This window comes from Chlamydotis macqueenii, chromosome 1, assembly GCF_036417535.1.
Source record: "Chlamydotis macqueenii isolate bChlMac1 chromosome 1, bChlMac1.mat, whole genome shotgun sequence".
NCBI lineage: Eukaryota > Metazoa > Chordata > Aves > Otidiformes > Otididae > Chlamydotis > Chlamydotis macqueenii.
The window spans coordinates 134,489,919-134,512,363 of NC_141556.1; the positions used below are offsets into that span (position 1 = coordinate 134,489,919).

Consider the following 22,445-nt stretch of genomic DNA (forward strand, 5'->3'; position numbering starts at 1 on the left):
ACCCCCCTTTTTCCTTCGCCTTACTTACAACCAAAATGGCATTTCTGACCATCTCTGGAAGGGACAATGTTTAGTGTTCATGATTTCACCTAGACCACATCAGATCAGAGATGCTGTCAGACAGGTTCTGCAAGTGAAATCTTGGGAGGGTGTCCCTTAAATGGAAATAACCAATAGGTATGCTTTTCATGGAGAGGGGGGAAAAAAAAAAAGCGACTCTTTGCATCTGTTAGCAGTCCTAAGTAATCTATACCTGGGACAACAGGTAGCACAACATACAAATGTGTGAGAGGAGGCATTTATCTCACTTAGGTCAACCACCTCTAAAACTCCCTCCTGCCTTATGCATTGGGTTAATTTCTTTTTCAAGCAACACTGAAGACTAAAAAATTTAGGATTCTATGACTCTGAGTATTATATAGTGTTGGACACTGTATTAAAACTGTGCAATATGAAAATACTGTTTCTAAATCCTTGAAGGGCAGTATTTAAAACACAACTTCTGTCAGTATCATCTTGTTTGTGTAGAGATGTAGTTACCCTAACATCTGACATTTTATAATTCCACTGAACATATTTTCAGGAAACACAGAAAGGTTATGTGACATAAACGCCATATACAAAGTCTATTTTCTTTTATGAGAATTTTTAGCCTTTGATATGTAGCGTATGGTATGCATTGTATTACAATCTGAATTTTTCAAACTCTACATTAAAAGTGGAGGTCAGCTAAAATGATGACACACAGATTACGGATAGATGGGTGAAATTAAGGTAATATTTTACTTAATAGTTACATTTTTTTAAAAAATAACATTCAAGTTTGTAACAATTTTTTAAAAATACTACTTATCATTCCAGGGAAATGTTTTGTATATATATTTTAATAATATTTTGTTAATTCTGGTTTATTTCTTTTTGGTTTCCTGCAACATCTACAGACAGAAATTTTCAACAGGATTGTGAGAGTCTATTCAAAATACTTCTCACTTTTCTGTTGTGGAACATTATATACTTACGAATAACATAATAAAAGTTTGTTATAGTCTTGTTTACAAGACAAATTTATACTTTATTTAAAAGTTTGTTTATCTTTCCATAAAGTATGGATTTTTTTTTTTTTTTATTAACATGTGGGAACATACAGTTAGAAAGTACAGAAATATACTCCATACTGCTGCTTCCCACCACTGGTGATTTGGCTTCTTATGAGAAAGCTGATGATTAAAAAACATTCTGCACAAGCTGCCACAGAAATTTAATCCATAACGGGTTTAACTCCAAATATGCTGTTTCTCAAGTAACGCACCTTGTATTGCACATAACTCTTTGCGGGACTGATTCACTTACCTGTCTTGTGCAGTGGAGTAAGGGATGATGTCTCTGTATTATTCACCATTTTAAGAAGCATCAGCAGGTGAAATAGAAAAGTTTAAATAAAATAATCACAATAATAAAAAACCAAGCAGAAATAATGAGATAATATGTATTTAGAAATGAATAACTACTTAAAAAACCTGAAATGTTTCAGTTGTGCTTGTAGGTAACATTTGATCATTGTGAAATACTAAGGAAAAGTTACCAAATAGAGAGCGATACTGAGTAAATGTCTTGCATAGAGCAGAGCCTCTTGCGTGGAGGAGGAGGAGGAGGGAACACCCAAAAAACTTCTGTATTGAAGGTCCCCGCCTTTCATAGAAGGTACCATTGATCTGCAATGAAATTCCATTCCACAAGCACAGGAAAAATTGTATTTCCAATACATTATATGCAGACACTGTGAAATAAGATATAGACAGTGTGTTGGTAATTGAAAATTGTATGTTAAACCAGAGCAAGTGTCCAGTAAAGTATGAGTATAAGATTTGTCTTTCAGATTGTGTTTTAGGGGATGTGGATAGATCTGTGAGAAGGTAAATACACTGTAATGTACTTATTTTTGTGGTCAAGTTTTTCCTGCAACTTTTAAAAATAAACTTATTTTTTTCCCCTTTTCATATTTATTTCTCTTCACTAGTCCTTTTTTTTTTTGTATATGCTTGGGCTCATAAACAAATAATTGTAAAACTGCATCTTTTTGATGCTCCAGTAAACTACAGACTGTATGTAAATAGATATAAGAACAATCAATCTCAAAAGAAAATGGTTTTACAAACTTTTTAAAAATGAAAAAATATTTAAATATTTTTAATGTTTGATTTGCTATCATTAAATTACTCTCATTGTATTTGCTGTACATCTTTTATGACACTCAGTAGTATGTTGACTTCAACAGTTTTTCCTAATTACTTTATCATTGACATAGATAAAATGTGGATATTTTTTGTTAAGGGAAGAGAACTAAAGGCAAGATGCGGTTATACACCTACATTTGCCATTGTACTAAGATTATGCATTTTTCTTGTAAACTTAACGGGTAGATTAGATTGTTTTCAGACTGTGACTTGCTTCAACACTGACATTGCGCAGGATTCACTGAACTTTAACTGTGCATAAGCTGGTTGTCTTGTGCACGCTCGTTCTTTAAGCTGGTTGTTTAATTGAGAGTGAGTGATGGCACGTATCTAGAGAAGGGGCCATCCCCTGCTAGCACAGGTGTTGGAGGCAGACGGGGAAATTAATTACCTGCTGGAATTTGCCATCTTCCTGTCCAGGCAGCAGCAGGAGTTCAGGTAACCAGACCTTAGGGGTGCAATGGGCGGCAGATAGGCGAGATGAGTCCCACCTCTGCTTGTGTGAGAGCGAGCAGTGAGTCACTATATACATCCCTTTTTGAAAACAAGAGGAGTGTTGTAAGTGTGCTGACCTAAGGATGCAAAAATGAGGCAAGGCTTGCATGGGAAGTAGTATCATTTATTAGATCAAGCTGACAGAAAAGAAGTAGCTAGGCTCTCGAGTTTGTCTTTGTTCTGATCTCTTCCTTTTGAGATAAAAGGTTTCTGTCTCCTTTTTTTTTCCCTAGTTGTTTTACTTTGATTGAATATATTTGTTACTCAAACTCAACTGTATACATTAGAAATACACTACTGTAATTCCAAGAGTGTCTAGCATAAGAATAGACCAATACCTCTTCTAATTTCTTTGAGAACAGGATCCCTCTAATTTTTATTTCCTTGCCAAATTCTTCAGATCACATCTGTCATTTCTCACTGTTGACCAAAGTTAAGGTGAACTGTAGTGAAAATCAGTTGTCTTCTAAGCTGGGCTACCTTTTCTTTTGTGCTTATTCCTTGCATGTTTGTAAATTAAAGATATATAAACATTAGCTTTCCAGTTCTTTGGAGGATCTAGCTAAACTACTTCTATTCATTCACTATTTCATGACAATTTTATTGGAAGATTAATATATTTTGTGGATACTTTGATTTGACAGTTTAGTAATTACTCTAGGTGAAAGCTAGAGTGATTCATGGGGTAGTTTGGACATCCTGAAGAATTTCTCAAGAAGGCATGTTTTTTCTATGGAGGGCTGACTTGTTCACTCTAGTCTATCGATGGAGTTGCATAATCCATCTCATTCAACTCACAGCGATGCCGCTCAGAGCAGCGAGGGAGGAAAGATGAGATTCCTGTTTCTGCATTGTCATTGCTCTTCCATTGTGTTATATCTGTTCTCATGCCTAAATTACATTGCTCACCTTTCTTTAGTTTCAGAAATACCAGATGTTACTGAGTGATCACACCAGATCTTGCTACAGCTTACCTGCCTACCATCTTCACCACTACTAATAGTTCCCACTATTCTGTTCAGCCGTCTTTCCACTGATGATTTTTTTTTTAATCCACTGCAGTAATTTCCCTAGTGTTCTTGTACACTAAGAACAGATTAAAAGATTACATGAGCTTTTCTCAAATGACTCCATCATTTAAATTAAAATCTTTACTTGTCTTGTTCTGAAGCCAGGAGGGTCATTTTACTACTACACAAATGGAGCTTGTCCTTCTGGAAGAGTCACGTTCCTGTGACTGCTTCCAAGTGGTTAATCTTCCTCATGTTTTTTTAGACAACCTGGAGAGCTCTTCAGTGTTATTAGAATTTCACCTTCCTTTAGGGATAAAAGAATTTCAGTGGAAATCACCTGTTCTACAGTTTCTTGTATTTTTCTGAGGGTTATGGACTTGAACAATTCTACTTGCTATCGGCAGGCTGATTGTGAAAGAATATCGGTGGATCTCCTTTGCAACCAAAAGTCTGTTTCTGATCTTTCTCTTAAAAGGTCCTGTTCTTTCCTGCTTACATCCTATTGGGTTCCAGTTTTGTAGATCCTGCATGAGAAAGATTTCTCCATCATTTAGGCTGACCTTTTCTTTGTAATGATCTTAATATTTTTTCCTGTTTGTTCTTTTTTTTTTTATCTGCATCCTATATTCGGTTCTTTAGGCCTTTTGCTATTCCTCTGGCTGTGTTTTCATTATCTTATATTTTTCTAGGGCTAACTGATAATTCATTTTTTGGTCCACCTTTGTTTGATAATTGCTTCTTTTTGTTTCCCAATTGAGCAAATTTAACCTTTTTTTTCTCCGATTCCTTAACTGAACTTCTCTTGCCATGTAATCCTTCAGCTGTCTTGCCTTGTGGCAAACAGTACTAAAGTAACTAAAAATATACAATTTTTCTCGTTTGGATTCATAGTTGTTGTAATTTCTATAGGTATATTATTTTACTGTGCAAGTAAAGGTATAGGTAATATTTATATAAGGTGTTAAGTTATTGGTAAAAATGTAATATCTTGGTTTCATTCAGAATTTTAGAAAAATTGGTTCGCTTGAAAAACGTAAAAATAGCTTGGAGTGTTTTTTTCAGTCTGTCTGCATGTATTTTATATAGCATGCTAGTGCACCTGGGAGAGCAGAGTTGCTGAAGACAGCAAGGTACTAAGCCAACTGTATTGCTACGAAACAAAACAAATTGCATCTAAAATGTCCAGGGAAATAATTTGCTGTAAAATTTCCTTCTGTGTATCCACCATCTCCTGGGATCTCTAAGACAGGAGAGTAATTCCACTCATTCCCTTGACAAGTGTGTAAATTGAAAGGTAAGAGAACCTTGGCAAGGAGAGGATTCAAAGAAAGAAAGAAATCTCTCTCCTGCTGTGCATATAGGAAAACAGGAATCAAAAAAGTTTAAATGGAAAGGAGATGGGGTATTCTACGTAGATTCAATTAATTACATGCAGAAAAAATACCCTGTTCTCTATGGAAGCCATGTGCCTTCAGAAAGAAAAAAGGGCATTTAAAGAAAGGACGCATCTTCTTCAGTTTCAAATATTACACCTTTGAATCCATGATGGATAATGTAAAAATATTTCCATTCTTTCAAAACAATAAGATGCTGTTTGCAAGAGTTGTTAATGAACACATTCTTTATCCCTGAGTGATGGAAAATACCAGTACGTTATCATGTGTTTCTGATTACACTTTCAATTTTTTTTTTCCCCTCCTAGGATAACTTTGACTTCTTAGCCCTGGCTTTGAAAATACGTGGTTTTATTTCAGATTCTTTCACGATAATGCTTTTCTTTGATATGCTTGCCTTTGTTCTGTATCTGAGTACCAGAAAAGCCTGTTACCATGATGGGAAAGACAGAAAAGTATTCTTTTTGCAGTATCTCTGAACAGTTTCTGTAACTTTACCTATGCAGCCTTTGGAAATGGAACTGCTACATCAAAGAATAAATGCAATGTGGATGAATAGGCTTTCAGGCAGTATGGGGAGCATCTATCTGAAGTTTTATTCTAATTCATGTGGGTTTGGAAAGGATTTTCTGTTTGTTTCTTGTATGGCATGGGATGTTCAAACTATCTTATCCTTGGTATTGTTATTTAGTATCAAATAGCCCATACCAAATAAAACCAGAATGTATTTTTGGTAACTGAGGAACAGCAGGTTCTGGAGGGTTTAAAATAGATGACATACGATACCAAGAATAGCCCGGTGCAATTTAGCCGACCTGAGGAACTGTTCAAAGAGCAAACCAAAATGGAGGGCAGTTCTCTACTCCATGCTTTCACTAACATTTATTTCGCCATTTTTGCTTTGTTTTGCTTCAAGCTTTTAATTAAGATTTCCTTGGCTTTGCTGACCCATTTCTATATTGTCAAAGGCAACAGAAAGGAGGCTGCCAGGATAGCAGAAGAGATCTATGGAATAGTCCCAGGTAAAGTAAAAATATGGACACGCTAACATTTAAATGTGTATTTGCAACATTTTTGTAACTTGAGGATTTAAATCACTGACTTGCCATGAAATGAGGAATCTGTTGCTAAACGCATGGGTGAATGTTTCAACCTGAAATGCCTTCCATTTCTGGGGTCTTTGCAGTGTCAGTTTGTGTTGGCATGATTTAGGTGTGCAAAATCTGAGACTCCAATGATTACCCAGCTAGAATGAGGACATTTGCTCAAGGCACTCTAGTAAATAGAGAGATTGTTCTCGGAAGCAAGGCATTCTTTAGCAGGGGTTACAGATGGTTTTACTAAATAGCTAGCTTTTCTGCCAGAGAATATTTGGGGAAAAGTTTTAGCATGTTGATTTTCTGAAAGGAGATACTAGGAGGATATAACTAACAAGTTTATGAATCCAAGCCAAGAACCCCTGTTTTGTTAAATCAGATGATAAAAATGAGTACAGCTAAAATTATTCTGAAAAATATATGGCACAGAAATATATTGTATTTAGTAGGCTATTTAGTAGGTAATTTTTTTTTTTCAAGTGATTTTACTCCTTTACATCACTACCACAATAATGAGTAGACACGTGTTTGCATGCCTGGTAATTCCACTAATTAAAATGACACAGTATTTTAAATTTACTACTAATGAGGACATATTTTTCTAGTTGAAGATTCTGATCAACCTTATGACATCACAGATTTTTATGTGACTCATTTGTTGGGCAGTTGCTTCATGATGACTAGTGCCTCCATGAACAAGCATAGGAACGTGACCAGACATGGGTGGTGCGAGATGGCCACCCAAAGCAGAGGGATTAAGCTCTGGCCAAGAGAAATACTGCAGCAAAGCATTTTTTACAAAGCCTTTATATACAGACATGTCTGGGTTATGAATTTTTTTGTTATTCTCCAGAATATAATTCCAATCATTTATTACTGTGATTTTTTTTCCAAGTGCCTTCAGACAAGTATAGTCAGATACGTGGCAAACAGCAACTTTTCCTTCATGCAGGTTCCTATCGCAGTGCGTTGAAGTTTAGTTGACCACAACATATTTTTATCTGCAAGATGCCATTTGCAAAGAGCCACTAAGGATAATCTTACAAAACAAAAGATCATGTGATGCTGTTGCTGGGGCACTATATTGGGTTACAGGCAAAGCTTCACAGCCTTTTCTCTTTGCAGTCAAGTAGCGTAGCAGCAGGGCAGCTTAATTTCTCTGTAGACATTTGAAAAGGCACAGTGTTTTCAGACATGTCACTCACAACTGTGAAGGGAAGATGTACCCCGTACGGGAACTATATTTGCCACACGTTTCAGGGAGGTAGGTTACTGTGGCTGGCATGGAAGTATGCAGCAGCATGTGTTTTCATGGTGAGGTCTGTGTGTGCGTACACATGCATTGTAAATTGTAAATGCATGTGACGTGCGCTTGCACATGCTATACTGTATGCATAAAAGGTTAAATAAGGCACTGTAGTTCTGTTTTCGGAGATACTTTGGAATGTTCCTACTGTATAAGGGCCCTGGTTTTTGTCACTTTTCATGTCTTCTGACTTTCTGAACTGAGCTTGCCTGTTTCAGTCACCAGCATGATGAGGGATGTGGGGTTTTTTGGATATTTTCAGAAAAATGTTTCTCAGTCCCTACCTGGTTCCTGTTTCCATCATTTTTGCCTGCTGCATCCTACTTGTTCCTTAGGAGCCTGGTCATATATTGTGCCTGCTGGTCTTTCCATGCCAGCTTCCTGCCTTAGCAGCCCAGGAACAGCTCTTTAAATAAACATAAACAAAAGTAATAACTATAGTTAAAACCATAACCCCATGAGCTGAAGTGCCGGTTCTCGGCTAACAAAAGTTGATTCTTGGCCAAGGCTGAAACGTCTGTTATGTCCTTGGCCTCAAGTCCCCAGGTATGTGTCTGTGCCTCTCATTGATTTCTCCCTGCTTCGGGTAACGTCTGAAACGGAGATAAATCACCCTTTCCATTCTCTCTGGTGTGCAGCATAGCTGAAAAAAAATAAACAGGACAAGGGTTTCAAATATAGTGCTCATGGGGCTGCTGCAAACACTGATATTGCCTCTGTCCTGTGGCACTGTAAATGCAGCTGGCCTTTGGAGAAATACTTGCTGCACCCTGTGTCACGGTATGGTTGTAAATTTTAATATAGGACAACTCTACTTGAGTTGCAGGGATTTAACTTGGGCTAACTGACTGAGCCTGTAGGTAGTATCTAAGCTAAATATTTTTTTTTTCTTGGCGCATAAATTGATTAAGAGAGGAAAAAGGGCAAGCTAGCCTACATAGAATCAGAATAGTTTGGGTTGGAAAGGACATGAAGGAGTCTGAACAGTTCAACAACTCAAAATTATTAAGGAAGAAAAGTAAAACTTCCGGCAGAATTTATGTCTTTTCTGAAACCTTCCAGTGAGAAGGAGGATGAAACCTGCTACCTGATAGTTTGAGCTGGAGGATATTATTTATGAAATTGTCAGTTCAGAAAATAAAACTGCCAGCGACATGCCAGAATTCATTTGATGGACAACTCATCCCTGTGTCTCTCTGCTATGAGTCTCTTAACAGAGTGCAAGAGAAGCTGGAATATGATTTGTGACAAAAGCTCTGTAGGAAAGACAGAGGCTGATATGGTTTTGAATAGGAGAATTGCAGGTCTCTGAAGTCCTTGGGTGAGTTCCAGCAGCACTAAACTCATGGTCTGCACTGAAGCATGTTTTTAGCCATTTTTAGAAGTTCTGCCAAGAAGATTTTGTTTAGGTCCCTTAGCAAGAGGCTGGTTTTCTCAGGAGTGCTGAGCCCTCAGCTGCTCTGCTGAAATCAATTTATCAAACAGTTTCACCGCTGACCCCACATTGATTTCAGTCCCGATTGGCATTTACACGCAGCTGTTTGTTCCCTGACTTCCCTGGAGCTGCTTTTGCGGCTCACCTGAATTGACTCCCATGTGTTGGCTGTTTCAGGCAGCTGGGCAGACCGATCTCCTCTTCATGACGCTGCCTTCCAAGGACGCCTTCTCTCTCTGAAAACCTTGATTGCACAGGTAAAAGCCCACAGGTAAAGAAAAGGTTGGGAAGCAGCGTAGTTTCAATTGAATTGCATCGGTGAGTTGGTGGGCTGGTAGTAGACTGCAGCACGGCATAAGAAATGCTGTTGTATAAATAATATATCTGCATTCACGCCTTTGGGAACATATTAGTTTGCTTTGTTAGGATGCTGGGGACAAGCCCAGGACAAAGACTTACAGCTTGTAGCTTGCTGCATGATAAACAATGATCCTTGGGCTCTTTCTCAATTATAAACCATGCAAACTGGGCTTGAGAATAGGGACACTATGTATATCAGCTATTTTAAAAAAATCGGTGAAAAGCTGTAAAAGTACATCTTGACAACCCTCTGCTCCAAGTGAAACCAAGAGTTCAGGCAAAAGAAAGAGAGGAGGAAAGAACATACTAGAGAGGACAAGAAGCTGGATATGAAAGTGGGCAGCTCTGACAGGACAGGTTATGGTTCTTTGTGCCTGCACACCGTCTTCCTTACCACCTTTGCTTAAACTCAATGCCCTCGTCTGGCACAAATGAGCAACTGCCCCCCACCCTCTCCTGCAGTCGAGACAACTACAGGGAAATTAATTCCCTGAGTGTAAGTTCTGTGATTGGCCATCAGACTTCTTATATTCAAGGTAAATAATTTTTACCGGTGAGGCTACAGCTTGAAGGGACAACATCCTCAAGGAGTGGAGCTGCCAGTGTGAAAGCCTCCGCTCCAGACATCTGCTGAGGCATGGCTGCAGCTAAAAGAGGTTGCTCTTTACAGGCAGTATTCCCCCTCCCATTTCTTGGTCCCTCTTTCCTTCACCTGCTGATACCAAATTATTTTTACAGAAAAGCAAGTGATGAAGGTTAGGGATAATAAGGAAGAGGGCTTATTCATTCGGGGCTTTACCAGTTTTCTGATCCCCTCTATCACCATTTAGGCTGACCTTACACCATCTTATTAGTGAGGGGCATCCGGTGATGTGGTTATACACTAGATGGCCTGGTTATACTGGTCATGGTTGTACACTGGAGAAGCATCCAGCATTGTGGTTATGCATCATTTAGTTAATCCACCCTTTCTCCTTCTCCTGAAGACATTTAATTTTGGGAGTGAGGGATGAGGGTCCTTGCTGATGAAAAGTGAACACGGCAGCAATGCTTATAGAGGGTGAATCGGAGCTGATTCACCATGGCTTGATAAATCTGGGACAAAGCTGTTCATGGAGCAGCATAATCATTGCTCATTGCTCCTAATATAGTTGCACTACTAGCCTAAAATTAAATATGGAGCTGTACCTTAGGGTTATGTGGGACATTCTGAAGTCTTTGCTGTAGGACTAGAGCTTTCAAGGAAGCCAGAGTGGCTTCTGCTCCCCAGGAGATGCCTGGGCTTAAGGGGACAATGGAGCGCTGAAGTTTTAAAAGAGCTCAAGAACTCAGCAATGCCTGTTCCTGCACCAAAAGACGAATTTGATTTTTCACATACCTTGAGAACAAGGTTTAACATGAGTGATGTTTGGCAAACAGCTACAGTAAGATCTATAACTCATTCTCCATTGCTGTTTGCCCAAGTTATCAGTACTTACTCTTTCGCTTGCAACGAGTGAGTTTCATTTGTTAAGTGTATATTCTGAATAATGATAGAGAATAGATCTCCTTATTAGGACTCTCTAGAAGACATTCGTCTTGAAGGAATGTGCTGATCATTAAGTGTGAAACATCTATACAATTAGAAAATGGAATAATCTCAACTTTTTTTCCAAGGTTTTATCTATCCCCCTGGCACTGATGTCATGCACTGGAAGCTTTTACACTAATAATGCTTTCACATGACTGCAAAACGATTGCTTTTCTATCACAGCATTTCTATCTTAAACTGATTACTGTGGTGTCTTTTAATGTTCATTGCATTGGGACTGGGGACTTTTTTACAGTGCTGTATCGCTCACAGATACTTATTTCTGCCCATCGCGTTTGCTACTGTGAATCACGAAGTGCATTGCTGCCATCTTGTGAGCTGCCTAGTTTATAGCACAACAAGTAGAGACCAACTGTGTTATAAAATAAAAGACGACAAGCGGAAAATGGAGCTGCTTCCAGGCCTGTTACTTACCAGTAGATTTAGCTGCATTCTGGGGAAAACACATATGACAACTGTTTTCTCCTGTTTAAATTTGTCTGGTTTCTGTTTGCCCAGGAATAGATGTCAGAACTGTCGTTTAGGCTAACACTTATAACGAGGCATTTGTAAATCACAGTTCTTCCTTCCAGTGTAAAACGTTTCCTGGGTGGTCAAATAAGAGTCACTGATTCATGGGTGGGATTTGTCTCATCTATCTTGTGGGTTTACCAGGTACTTACAACCTCTGAGTGATACATGCTGGGGACCCCATATAGTCAGTGGAAGTACTTTTAGGACACAATTCATCTGACCTACTAGAAACAACTCCTTTAGCATCGGATGAACCATATCCTAGGGGATCCTGTTTCTCCCCACTGAAGGAGCCAAGGGCTCCAGCCGAGCGGTGGCAGATGTGTCCCCATTCAGGGAGGCAAATCCCACAAGCTGTAGCTCCTGGTGCTGGATTTACTAGGGAAGGGAATGCCACCCTTATAAGTTAAAGGATTTTGATGTCTTTCCTGCATTGTGAAGAAGTAGAAATAGAAGGCATAGCTTGTCCTTGCTTCCTCTGTAGCCCCGTCACCAGCTGCTGTCTTTAGGGATGAGCACTGAAGCACCAAGCAGCATTAATCCCACCCATGCACCTTCCCTGGACACGCACCCAGCGGTGTGGCTCTCCCCCGCCATGCTCCAACCTCCCTCTGCACCTGCGCCAGCCCCGAGGGAGCTGCGTGGTTCAGGCAAGGCTTTTCCCTCATGCCCCTTGCTCTGTGTTGCAGGGTTTTGACGTGAACCTGGTAACGACGGACCGTGTGTCGGCTCTCCACGAGGCCTGCCTGGGCGGCCACGTCGCCTGTGCGAAGGTGCTGCTGGAGAATGGCGCTCAGGTCAGTCCCAGGGACGCGGCTGGGGATATGGGCACCTGGAGTATGGATGCTCCCTGCATCAGTGGGGATGTTTGACAGGCTGCTTGCAGGGCAGGGCCAGGCTGCAGATGGAGAGGAGCATCCTGGGCAGAAATGGGGGAAAATAAAACAGTGTTTGTTTCCATTGGTAATGGATTTGCTGTACGCCAGTGGTTGCTTGGGTCACCCCGTTATTCTGTTTTGTTTTCCCTCTGTATGTGAAACATAGTCATGATTGATGGAAAAGGAATGAGAGATGCTAGGTGAAAATAACCTTGAAGAAAATGACTTATCCCTTTTTTAGTCCCATAATGATCACGGGGATTGCCTCCCGTTTTCTGTGGAATGGTTGGGGAGTCTCACATAAGTAAAAACAGATGCGCTTAAAACAATTAAACTTTTATCTGCTAATAAAATGATGTTTCCTCCAGTTGGACCTAAGGTAGAATACATGTTTAAAATGTCGATACAGGAATGGATTAAATATATAAGAATATATTTCATTCAGCTAGGTTTTCAAATACAATTTATATGGCAAGAAACTGAGCAGCACTGCAACAGGCAATCAAGCAATCCTCTGTAGAAGAAAATACATTTGTTAGATTCCTAAACTGTATGCCAAATTTCAGTCCCTTAGAAAGATGAAAGGAAAACCCCTTTCTGCTCAGTTTTATTTGATTTTTGTATATTAGTATCATTGCTTTTTTTTGTAACTCAGAGAAATCATCTCTGAACTACCTGTTGCTTTCCTAAGAAACCAGCCTGTTCCTAGTATAATATACAGCTCCAGTGTTTTTTGGTTTTTGCTTTTGCCCTGCTCTCTGTTCATAAATAAAGCTGCTGGCCCTCTTGTGGAATGGTGCTGACAGACCCCCAGTGCCTCCCGCAGCTCCAGCCACATCTGCCCAATGAGGCTGGGGGAGACAGGGGCAGTGATGGGCTGCAGGGCTGCAGCATGTATTCTGTCTGAAATACAGATATCCCCAGAGCACAGGTATTTCTTTCCTTTTGCTGCTTTAGAAGCTGTGCAGGACAAGGGACAGTTTAGCTCAGCAATTAGCAGGAGGGGAGGAAGATCAAGGCAGAGGCTGGGATCTGTAGTGATTATGCCGTTGAAACAGAGTCTTAGTCGGAGCCTTGCAATTTCAGGAACAGCAAACTGCATTTTGGGCTCCAAAATGTGAGCAGATAGATGTCCCCCATGCTGTGGTACCTGGTATCTCCACATGCCATGCCAGCTTGCCCACCTCCTGGCCCTGTCATCATTATTTTCCAGCCAGGTCCATTCCCCTCACTGGTTTTCCACAAAGGTGAGCTAGCAAAGGAGGCACCAAGGAGCAAGGGATGCCTTCTGCAACATACCTGCCTAATCTGCAAGCGCAGCTTCACATTGGGGAGTGTGGCCTCACACCAGCTGCTGCATGGTTGGAACTTGCTGGGGACAGCAAGGACTGAAACACTGGAAAAGGCAAGCACCGGCTTGTGGTTGTGGGAAAAGCACCTTGTGGTAAAAGGAGTTAACTCCTACAGCATCATAAACGAGTCAGTAGTTCAGATGGACATGAACAAATGGAATCTCATAAGGTATCAACTGCAGACAGTCTGCTCCTGAATCACCTGGAATAAACCAATAGGTTCTTAAACATCACTGCCTTTCTCCACTTTAAAGGCAAAATGCCTTGCTAGTTAAATTGTGTGAGTTAAGGTCTTTCTGCTCTGGTGCTCCAACCCCTTTGTGATGCAGCTCCTGTGCTTGCACAGGTAGCGAAGTCCTCCAGCTTCCCTGGTGGCCCAGGACTTCTCCAGCCCTCCTTCTCCCATCTCTTTCTTCTTCTCCCTGATCTGGAATCTGCACAAATTGCCATGTGCTTGCATCTTCCATTGCTCTTGTCCAGTGTGCCACATGCAGATTTGCTTCATAAATTGCCTCTGAGGGCTTGCTATGTGAACACAGCAGCGACGGCTCTGTGCACAACACGAGCCAGGGACTCTACTGTCCCAGGGAGAATGACAGACGGTGGTTCTTGCCAGGTCTTCACATTGGAGGTGGAGGAAGGAATTTTTTTCTCTCTTAGAGACACACACACACGCACACATGCATATGAACAGAAAATCAAGCTCCTTTTCTGTTCAGGATTAAGACTATGTTTCTGTGAAATTTCCTTTGCTAGAAATGCATTTTCAGGTGAAAGTATTAAACACGAAGAAAACTTTTTATTTTAAAAGCAAAGTCATTTTCATCTGAGTGTATTTAGCATTAGGTTGGTGCAAACTAGATGATCATGAAGATATTGAAGTTCTCCACATTAAAAAAAAAATATAATATCTGTTTTCTGAGCAACTCTAGAAGGAGCATTCATAGCAGGCAGTTGCTACTTTATGCCACTAGCTATCCAGGAAAAACAGCAGACCTCAAAGGAGAATGTTATATAAGTTGTGCCACAACATATAACTCGGAAAGCTGTTAACAAAATCAATTCTGAAATTAAACAAGACAAGCGTCTTTTTCTGGTGCATTTCTGGTGTGCATATGAGGCATGTTGCAAGGGCGTTCCTCTTAAATCGGATTATCCTGAGCGTTTCTTGCTGTTCCAGGTCAACGCAGTCACCATTGACGGCATCACTCCCCTGTTTAACGCCTGCTGCAGTGGCAGTGTGGCCTGTGTCAACATGCTGCTCGAGTTCGGGGCCAAGCCGCAGCTCAGGAACCACCTTGCATCGCCCATTCATGAAGCGGTCAAGAGAGGTAACATTCAGGCTGTGAGTGAAGCTAACAATAACTGAGGAATAAATCTTTTATTGATGTTAAAATACTTTTGAAAAAAAAAGTTGTCTGTACTGGTATGGATAAATAGGCTTGGCTTATTCCCAGCTCTTGTGCCTCACTGGTTGCATCTGGGTGGATTCTGCTCTACAGGACTTCAGTGACATCTCTTCTTCTCTCCACAGGTCACAGGGAGTGCATGGAGATCCTTCTGGCCCATGAGGTTGACATTGACCAAGAAGACCTGCAGCACGGAACCCCACTCTACGTGGCTTGCACGTACCAGAGGACAGACTGCGTCAAGAAGCTTTTGGAGCTAGGTACACCTGGAAAAGGGGCCGAGGGAGAGCTGTGGTGGTGGGAGCCAGCGCTGTTGGTCTCTCCGAGCTGCCTCTCTGCTGCAAACATCATGGGTTACTTCCACCAGAGGTGTTCGGGAAGCCCGAGTCTTACAGACTCATTTGAGGCTATTAAAAATTTCACCTGCATTCATGAAGAATTTATTATTTTCTCGTTAAAAAAAGCCCTAACTACAGAGAACCTCCCTGAGACTGTCTGAATGTGAAAATAAAATACTTTTAGTTTTCTAGAAAGATAACAACACAGACAATGCTGGCTAATACTATGGCCAAAATCAACTCTTGATTATGATCAACTGCCATGCTAAGCATTAACTTCACTTCCTGCTCAGTGGATGATGAAGACAGCAGTAAAGCTGCTTGAGAGAATAATCACTGCAGGTCCAGGCACAGCCTATGAGCCAACATAAATTTTTGCTGTCAGCGTACATGACCTGACTTACGCCTGTTCAAAGTGTGGCCCTGCTGTGCCTGGCAAGCCCAGGGTGAGCATTTCGCTTGCTGTGCTCCTGGAGTTATTACAACGAGGTACCTAAAGGGACTTTCTCCCCCACTCTCCATAATTAAATTAACATAATCTATGTTAGATTTTATGTTATTAACAGCTTTACAGAGCATATGGTAGGCTTTGAACATCTATTGTGGTGAAGGTCAAGCTGCTTAGTTCTGTCCATCGCAGACAGGGTTCGGTGGCTCAGCAGACATTTATACAGTAAGTATTTGACCTGCTGAGTTTCGTGCTGCTGCTATTGAGAGAAATGAGGGAGGCCTGTGTGCTGCCTGTTCCCTTCATTTATTGAGGCTACTGGTGGAAGCCAGCCCATGTGGTGCGGGTTCGGACAGTTCCTGCTGCCTCCCAGATCTAACCATCCACTATTCTTCGCTCAAGGAGCCAACGTTAATGCAGGGAAGCGATTAGACACCCCTCTTCATGCAGCAGCAAGGAAATCCAGCGTGGAGGTAGTCGTCTTGCTGACAGACTATGGTGCTGACCCGAAATGCAGAAATGCTGAACTCAAGTGTGCCCTGGATCTTGCCATACCCAACAGCAAAGTGGAGCAAGTGCTTCTGCTTCGGGAAGGTAATGGTTTCCTTTCTTCTTTTTTTTTCTTTTTTTCTTTTTTTTAAGTAGAACAGTATTTACTTCCTTTACCTAAATACATTTTCTTAACTGCTTTTATAAGTAATTCTCTGTATAAGTTCTCTCATCTTCTCTACCAATTTCAAACCTGCGGCACATGACACAGAAATGAGTAAGAGATCTCCGTTTCATTGCTAGATCTGCAACCAAGTGTTAGGGGTTTAGTGGGTAAATAGGTCAGTTATTCTGTGCTTTCTTTTCCTGTCTACTGAAGGAACATGATACGTATTTACCTATCAGGACTTTAAGGATTAAAAACTGCTATGAGAATTTATTCATGCATAATATTTTAGTACCGCCATCTTGTGTTCAACCCAGCACCGTGGCTCAGTGTCCTGCTTCCCACAGAAAAAGCGACACAAATGTGCGTGCCCTCCGTGGCTAGGAGAAAGCACAGCTGTTTGCCCGGTGGCTATTCAGCGTGGCAGCACACAGCTCTTCCATGAAGTTCATGGGGCTGTAATCCTGGCACAAACCAGCAGTGCCCTTTGCAGCTTACTTTCAGCCTTCCTATGATTAATTATCTTTCCAGTCTTCTGGAAGAAACTTCTGAGCAAAAATGAATCTGGATCCTCTTGTGCCATTTTCACCTGCACCACATACAGCCAGAATTTGATGCATCCAAAAGCAATACCCCTGGGATATACATAGGTTGAATTAAGTCATCCCCCCCCCACTAACCTCTGTGTTTCCCACCTTGCTGGTACTGTTAGTCGGTCTATGACCCCTGGGGCTTTGCCGACATGGAGGGTGAATGGTGGTCGCCCATGCAGGCAGCCATCTACCTTCCTGAGCCTGCTCACTCTCCACCAAGGAGCAAAGCACGATGTGCACAGAGAGCCAGCTTCCAGCTGCAAAATAGCTCTTTGATGGTAAATTAATATTGCCAATGTTGCGCATAGGCTTTGTGCCGGCCCTCTGCACACAGGTGAGTTTTATGGAGGAAATGAAACATTGCCTTAATATCCAGCTGTCCTGCTCCCTTCCTCTGTGGTCTGTCATGAAGAGCTTTAATTTATCATGTCTAAAACCTTCTGGGAGGACTTTTGCTTCAATGCTCCTCATCTCTTATGACTTCTGTCATCTGAGATGTTCAGGGCTCAGCAATGGCAGACTGCGTGAACAAAGGCACTGCTTGCAGCTGTCCTGTTCCCGTTGCCCTGTGTGATTAAGAGTTTGTGTAGATCAAGAAATATTCCAATACTAATAATTTTCTCTTCCTGAATCTTCTTTTTGACTTCAGCTTTCAACTTCTCACCTCCTCCTTTCATACAGTCAGAGGGATTATAGGGGCACTTCACCTCGTGTTGGCTCCTCACTTTTCAGAAATGAAGTTTCCTCTGTTTCCTTGCCTTTCCCATCAGTCCCACTTTCAGATACTTTGCTGTATCTAATGTCTACAATTGCCCTTTTCACCTACTTCTGTGTTTTCTGAGGTCCTTCTGTATGAAATAAGCACCCCAGGGACCTGTCTTTAGGGGTTTTCTTTATACTCCTGGACTTCTCTTCTGTGGTTACTTAAATGGCTCCACTTAATTGCTCCACTTCCTAGCTATTAAGTGATGTGAAATATAAAATGTTTCTGTTTTCCTAACTGCTCTGGGAGATGGTAGCTTCTTTCTTCACTTGCAGTGACAGTAATAAAAGTGCTCTTTTGTCTATGTCCCATAATTTTCTATTAATTTCTTCTCAAAGGGGCATTATCAGCCTGTTTAGGCTCCTAAATTTTTCCGTAGTAAAAGCACACGTTATGAAGCTTGCCTGGAAGATACAGGGACGGGCTTTTAAGCACACATCTCTATCCATTGCTCGCCAAACACTGCTGTGATCGCTACTTTTTGGTCGGAAACGGGAGGGGTAGGGCTGAGCGAGGGCTCCAAAACTGAACCCCTCTGAGGAGGCCTAAAAGCTTGACCGGGAGCAGCTCCAGCAAGAGGAAGATGAAGGGGAGGCAGTGTCACATTCACTAGCAAGTTGCATTTGCACCTGCAAGCATGCTATTGCAGAAGCAATGGAACCACATTTCCTCTGGTTTTGTGCCTGCTGTGCCCCTTGCCTGGCCAGCAGTGGCATGGGTTGGGGGGACCTGCCTGGTCCCCCTGTGGAGAAGGCACCAGGGCAGCACCACGGGGAGCCACCTCCCGGCCTCCCGATGAGTTCTCCCATGGCTTTCCTACCAGTGGACCCTCCGTTATTTAACAACAGTTTTTTTCATATGCAGCAACATTTCCCTGGAGGCAAGGAAAGGCCAAAAAGGCTTCTCTTTTATTTATTTATTTATTTATTTATTTTAAATTTGTTTTTTACCCTTGGTGCCTTTTTGCACAAAACTTTTGGGGACTTTCTGTCTTTGAGATGTTTTCCTTTCAGTCAGACTTAATTAAACTTGGATGACACATTAAGAACTAGTTTTGGGGAGCAGTGTGCTCATGCAAAAAAGCTAAGTTGCAGCTATTATTTGTGCAGGTAGCTGCTGAGACAGCGGCGGTTGGAAGAAGCATGTTCTGTATATATGAGCAACTAACTGTGTTTACCATATCCACTCAATTATGGCTGGTCTACACTGAGCACCTCTGCAGCTCCTCTTAATCCCTCTTGTCTTTATCCTCACAGCACTGCTGGGAGTTGTCTTACTCCCTGAGCAAGGGCTATGCATCCTGGTGCTCTCTCCCCAGTGCAGACACCTTTATGGTATTTTAAGTATTTGCTCAAGAAAAGATGCAGAAAAGCCTAGCTGTGCATGCAGAAAAAGACTTTCAGTGCTCATAGTTTTCAAATTGCTGAACCAATTTTGACACCGTAAATTAGATATGAACGATCATATATTAAGCTCTCCCTGACTTCAGCAAGTTGATGTGTAGTGCTTGATCTCATTTGCAAATATTGCTGGTACTTGTTGCTTTCTGACTTATACTGGTGATGGAGTTGGGGGTCTTTGTTCTTGCCTTTTTTTTTTCCTCCAGGTCCTGCCAGCCTTGCTCAGTTGTGCCGGTTGTGTATCCGAAAGCACCTGGGTCGGTCGTGCCTATATAAAGTCCACAAGCTGCACCTGCCTGAGCCACTTGAGAACTTTCTCCTTTATCGATAAGTCTGTGACTATTTTTAAAGAAAGAGGAACAAATGGTTGTTTACTCCAAAATTATTATACCAAAGAAAAAAAAAATCAAAGACATCATTTACTGTCTGCTTTGGATACCAAACATTAGCTGGTGTGTGACAGTGTAAATTGAGACCGCCTTTTCACAGACAGTGACTGATACTATGGATACAGTTCCCTCCCAGTTCGTTGCCACATCCACTTACAGCAGCCTGAGAAGCTGTAATACATGAACAGCACTCTTGACATGTGTTTGTAGATGCACATGCACACATCCACCTACCCACAGACACGCACAGAGATTTCTCCTGCATTTAGTATTATATTTTTTTCCTGTAGTATCTGTGCAGCTTCTTCCTCTTGTCTATCCCATCTCACTGTCAAAATCATGGTAGTGGCTGTTATTCAAGAGGGTTGGACTAGCTGACCTTTAAAGCTCCCTTCCAACACAATCTATTCTATGATTCTATGATTATTCCAGTAGTTTGAGAATGAAAGCCTTCAGTGCCCACCCTCAGGCGTAATGAATTGCACGTCTTTTGTCAGCTTTGACTTTGCATCCTGTCACCTCTTTCCCCTGGTCTAGTGGAGCCATAACAGCCTCTGGCTGTCCAGCCACTCTATGTGCCCTCGCCCTAAGCCCAGCTGCCCCCTACACTAACACATCTTGTCCTCTGAGGTGCAAATGGTATATCAAAGCAGATGCACCAGTTTGGAGTAAGCCCACAAAAATCTGTGAAATTCTTTAAAAAACCTTCCTCTCTTCTAATAGAAGTCCTAAGCTATATCAGCTGAGATCTTTCTGTGTTCATTACATGAACTATTTTTCTCAGTTGAATTCCAGGACAGAACTGCAAATGCTTTCATAGGCACAGTAGGTGAGCTCTCAATGTCTGTCCCTTGCAAAGCTTAAAGATAACCAAAGGAAGAAGTTGCTTCTCTTCTTTCAGGCTTTGCCTGCTTTGATGTTTCTCAAGATAAGTCCTCGGACTGCAGAGCAAAAGAGAAGCAGGACCCCTAAGGATGGTTGTGCATCATGTAAATGTTCTTGATGGAAATTGCTCCCCAGGAGCAGAAGTTTGCAGGCTTGTCTGCTCCCTCGTCCCCTACTCTAGAGGCTTTCATTACCTCCCTGGAAGAAGGGATTTTTAAAGTGTTACGACTCTGCCCATTGTGGCATTAGTTTAAATATCATCAGGGTTAGTAGCTTGAACACAGCAAAGCTGAAAATGTGCACCTCTTTGAGCTGAGAAATATGGGATCCAATGAGTAGTGCAATGCCTGCGTAGCTCTGTAAAGGTTTGTTTGTTTTCCCCGTGGAGGTTGTTCCGAGGGGAGAAATGTTTCTTCAGACCTGAGTTTTGGCAGACTTCTGCCATGAGACAAGCAATGACATTTCACTAGTTGTAGTAAAATGGGAAGTAGAGTTGAAAGGAGAGTCTGTCTCCACTTAGCTCAACTTCACAGGTCCAAGAGGCTGATGACACATTTTCAAGCTATGAAATGTAGTGGCTTCGTTACAAGCTGTGCATGCTGGTACCAATTTTCACTGCCCATCCATCTTAAGTCAGGGGGAATTGGCCTGCTGGAGCCTGAGTACGGGACTGGATTCCAGCAGCCTTTGAGATCCTGTCCCTGCTCCAGCAGCAGCTGCCTCTCTGGTTCGATGCTAATCCCTTAATTTCACCATGAAGGTTTCCCTCTCTGGGACATAGGTCTAATGTTTCCCGTACTTCCTTATGATTAATTCAGCACAAGTAAGATAAATTGTGCTCCCAGCAGTTCATGAGACTGGGCCTGCAGTATTACAGCCAGAAATTAATGTAGTTTTCAGCCTGTGTTTGCACATATTGAATGCTGTCTCATGGCAAGAGCTATTGCCCATAAAGTTGTCAGTGACATGAATGACCTTGTATAGCACAGTATATCATAAATCTCTGAGATTTGAACTCTAAATTCTCAAGAGCCTCTGAAAATCAAATACTATCAAGAAAGAAATGTCTATATTAATTTGGTGTCAGCAGATCTCTCTCAGTCTTATCTTTACAACCAGCTCCCCTGCTCTGTTTTTAAGGTGGCAATCAGAATACCATCCTCTATTGAAACAGAGAGACGAGACAGAGCCACAGCTGTGTGGGTTGTCAGACTTGCATTGCAATCAAGGAACTAAGGCAATTTATGGGATCTGTTTTGGAATGTGTAATACTGAACTGATTTCCTACTGCGATCATCAATGAAAGCAGTATTTCATTTGCATAGAATTTTAGACTGAAAAAATATATCTCTGTTAAGGAAATGCAAAGTCTATTCAGCCTTTCAGAAAGGTTTATGTTAAGAAGCAGCAGAAGCTGCCCTATATTTATTACCAATACTAGCTTCCCATCAAAAAATCACCTCGCCTTTGCTTCCTCCTGGAGATATCATTCTTCCTAAAATTCAGTATATCAGAGAGTCTGGAGGGAACAGAGCCTTAATAAATCAGAAGAGAAGTCCTGATGTTAAGAAATTTCATTAGAAACTCTACCGAGACTTTCTTGCTCTTATGTCAAAAGATTGTTACCCATTTAATTGTCATTGACTGTGCTTTGTGTTGTAACAATGCATGGAAATATTACTGAGGAAATAGCTGAAGGAATAGCCACATTTTTGCAAATATGCCATCTCATGTAAGAATAGGGAAAGGCTGGGACAATTTTCTAGGAGACAACTGAATCTCATTGGTGATTTTTCAGAATGAGTTTGAAAAACATGTCAGGTGTGGATACAGCTGCTTTTCCCCAGGCAGGAGAAGGGCTAACTAACCTCACAAGGTCTCTTTCCTTCAAAACAGG

The 22,445-nt window shown here is 41.5% G+C and overlaps 1 protein-coding gene across 3 annotated transcripts; it reads left to right on the forward strand.

Moving 5' to 3' along the window:
* The first annotated feature begins 5,908 nt into the window (after positions 1-5,908).
* ASB11 (ankyrin repeat and SOCS box containing 11) lies at positions 5,909-19,921 on the forward strand. 3 transcript variants are annotated; one of them, XM_010117019.2, is made up of 7 exons: positions 5,909-6,158; positions 9,152-9,231; positions 12,128-12,235; positions 14,849-14,999; positions 15,203-15,337; positions 16,266-16,457; positions 19,481-19,921. In XM_010117019.2, the coding sequence occupies exons 1-7, from the start codon at positions 5,909-5,911 to the stop codon at positions 19,603-19,605; spliced, it is 1,041 nt and encodes a 346-aa protein (XP_010115321.2). In that variant the 3' UTR covers positions 19,606-19,921. The 3 variants fall into 3 exon arrangements, with proteins under 3 accessions (XP_010115321.2, XP_010115323.1, XP_010115324.1); XM_010117021.2 differs by having other exon boundaries at positions 5,981-6,158; positions 12,179-12,235; XM_010117022.2 differs by lacking the exon at positions 5,909-6,158 and adding an exon at positions 7,407-7,497.
* The last annotated feature ends 2,524 nt before the right edge of the window (positions 19,922-22,445 follow it).

Bases quoted from the DNA above. Each gene is read 5' to 3' on its own strand.
- ASB11 (XM_010117019.2), top strand. From the start codon at position 5,909: ATGACATACGATACCAAGAATAGCCCGGTGCAATTTAGCCGACCTGAG. The intron at 15,338-16,265 runs GTACACCTGGAA...TCTTCGCTCAAG, and splicing joins CAAGAAGCTTTTGGAGCTAG to GAGCCAACGTTAATGCAGGG. The intron at 16,458-19,480 runs GTAATGGTTTCC...TTTTTCCTCCAG, and splicing joins AGTGCTTCTGCTTCGGGAAG to GTCCTGCCAGCCTTGCTCAG.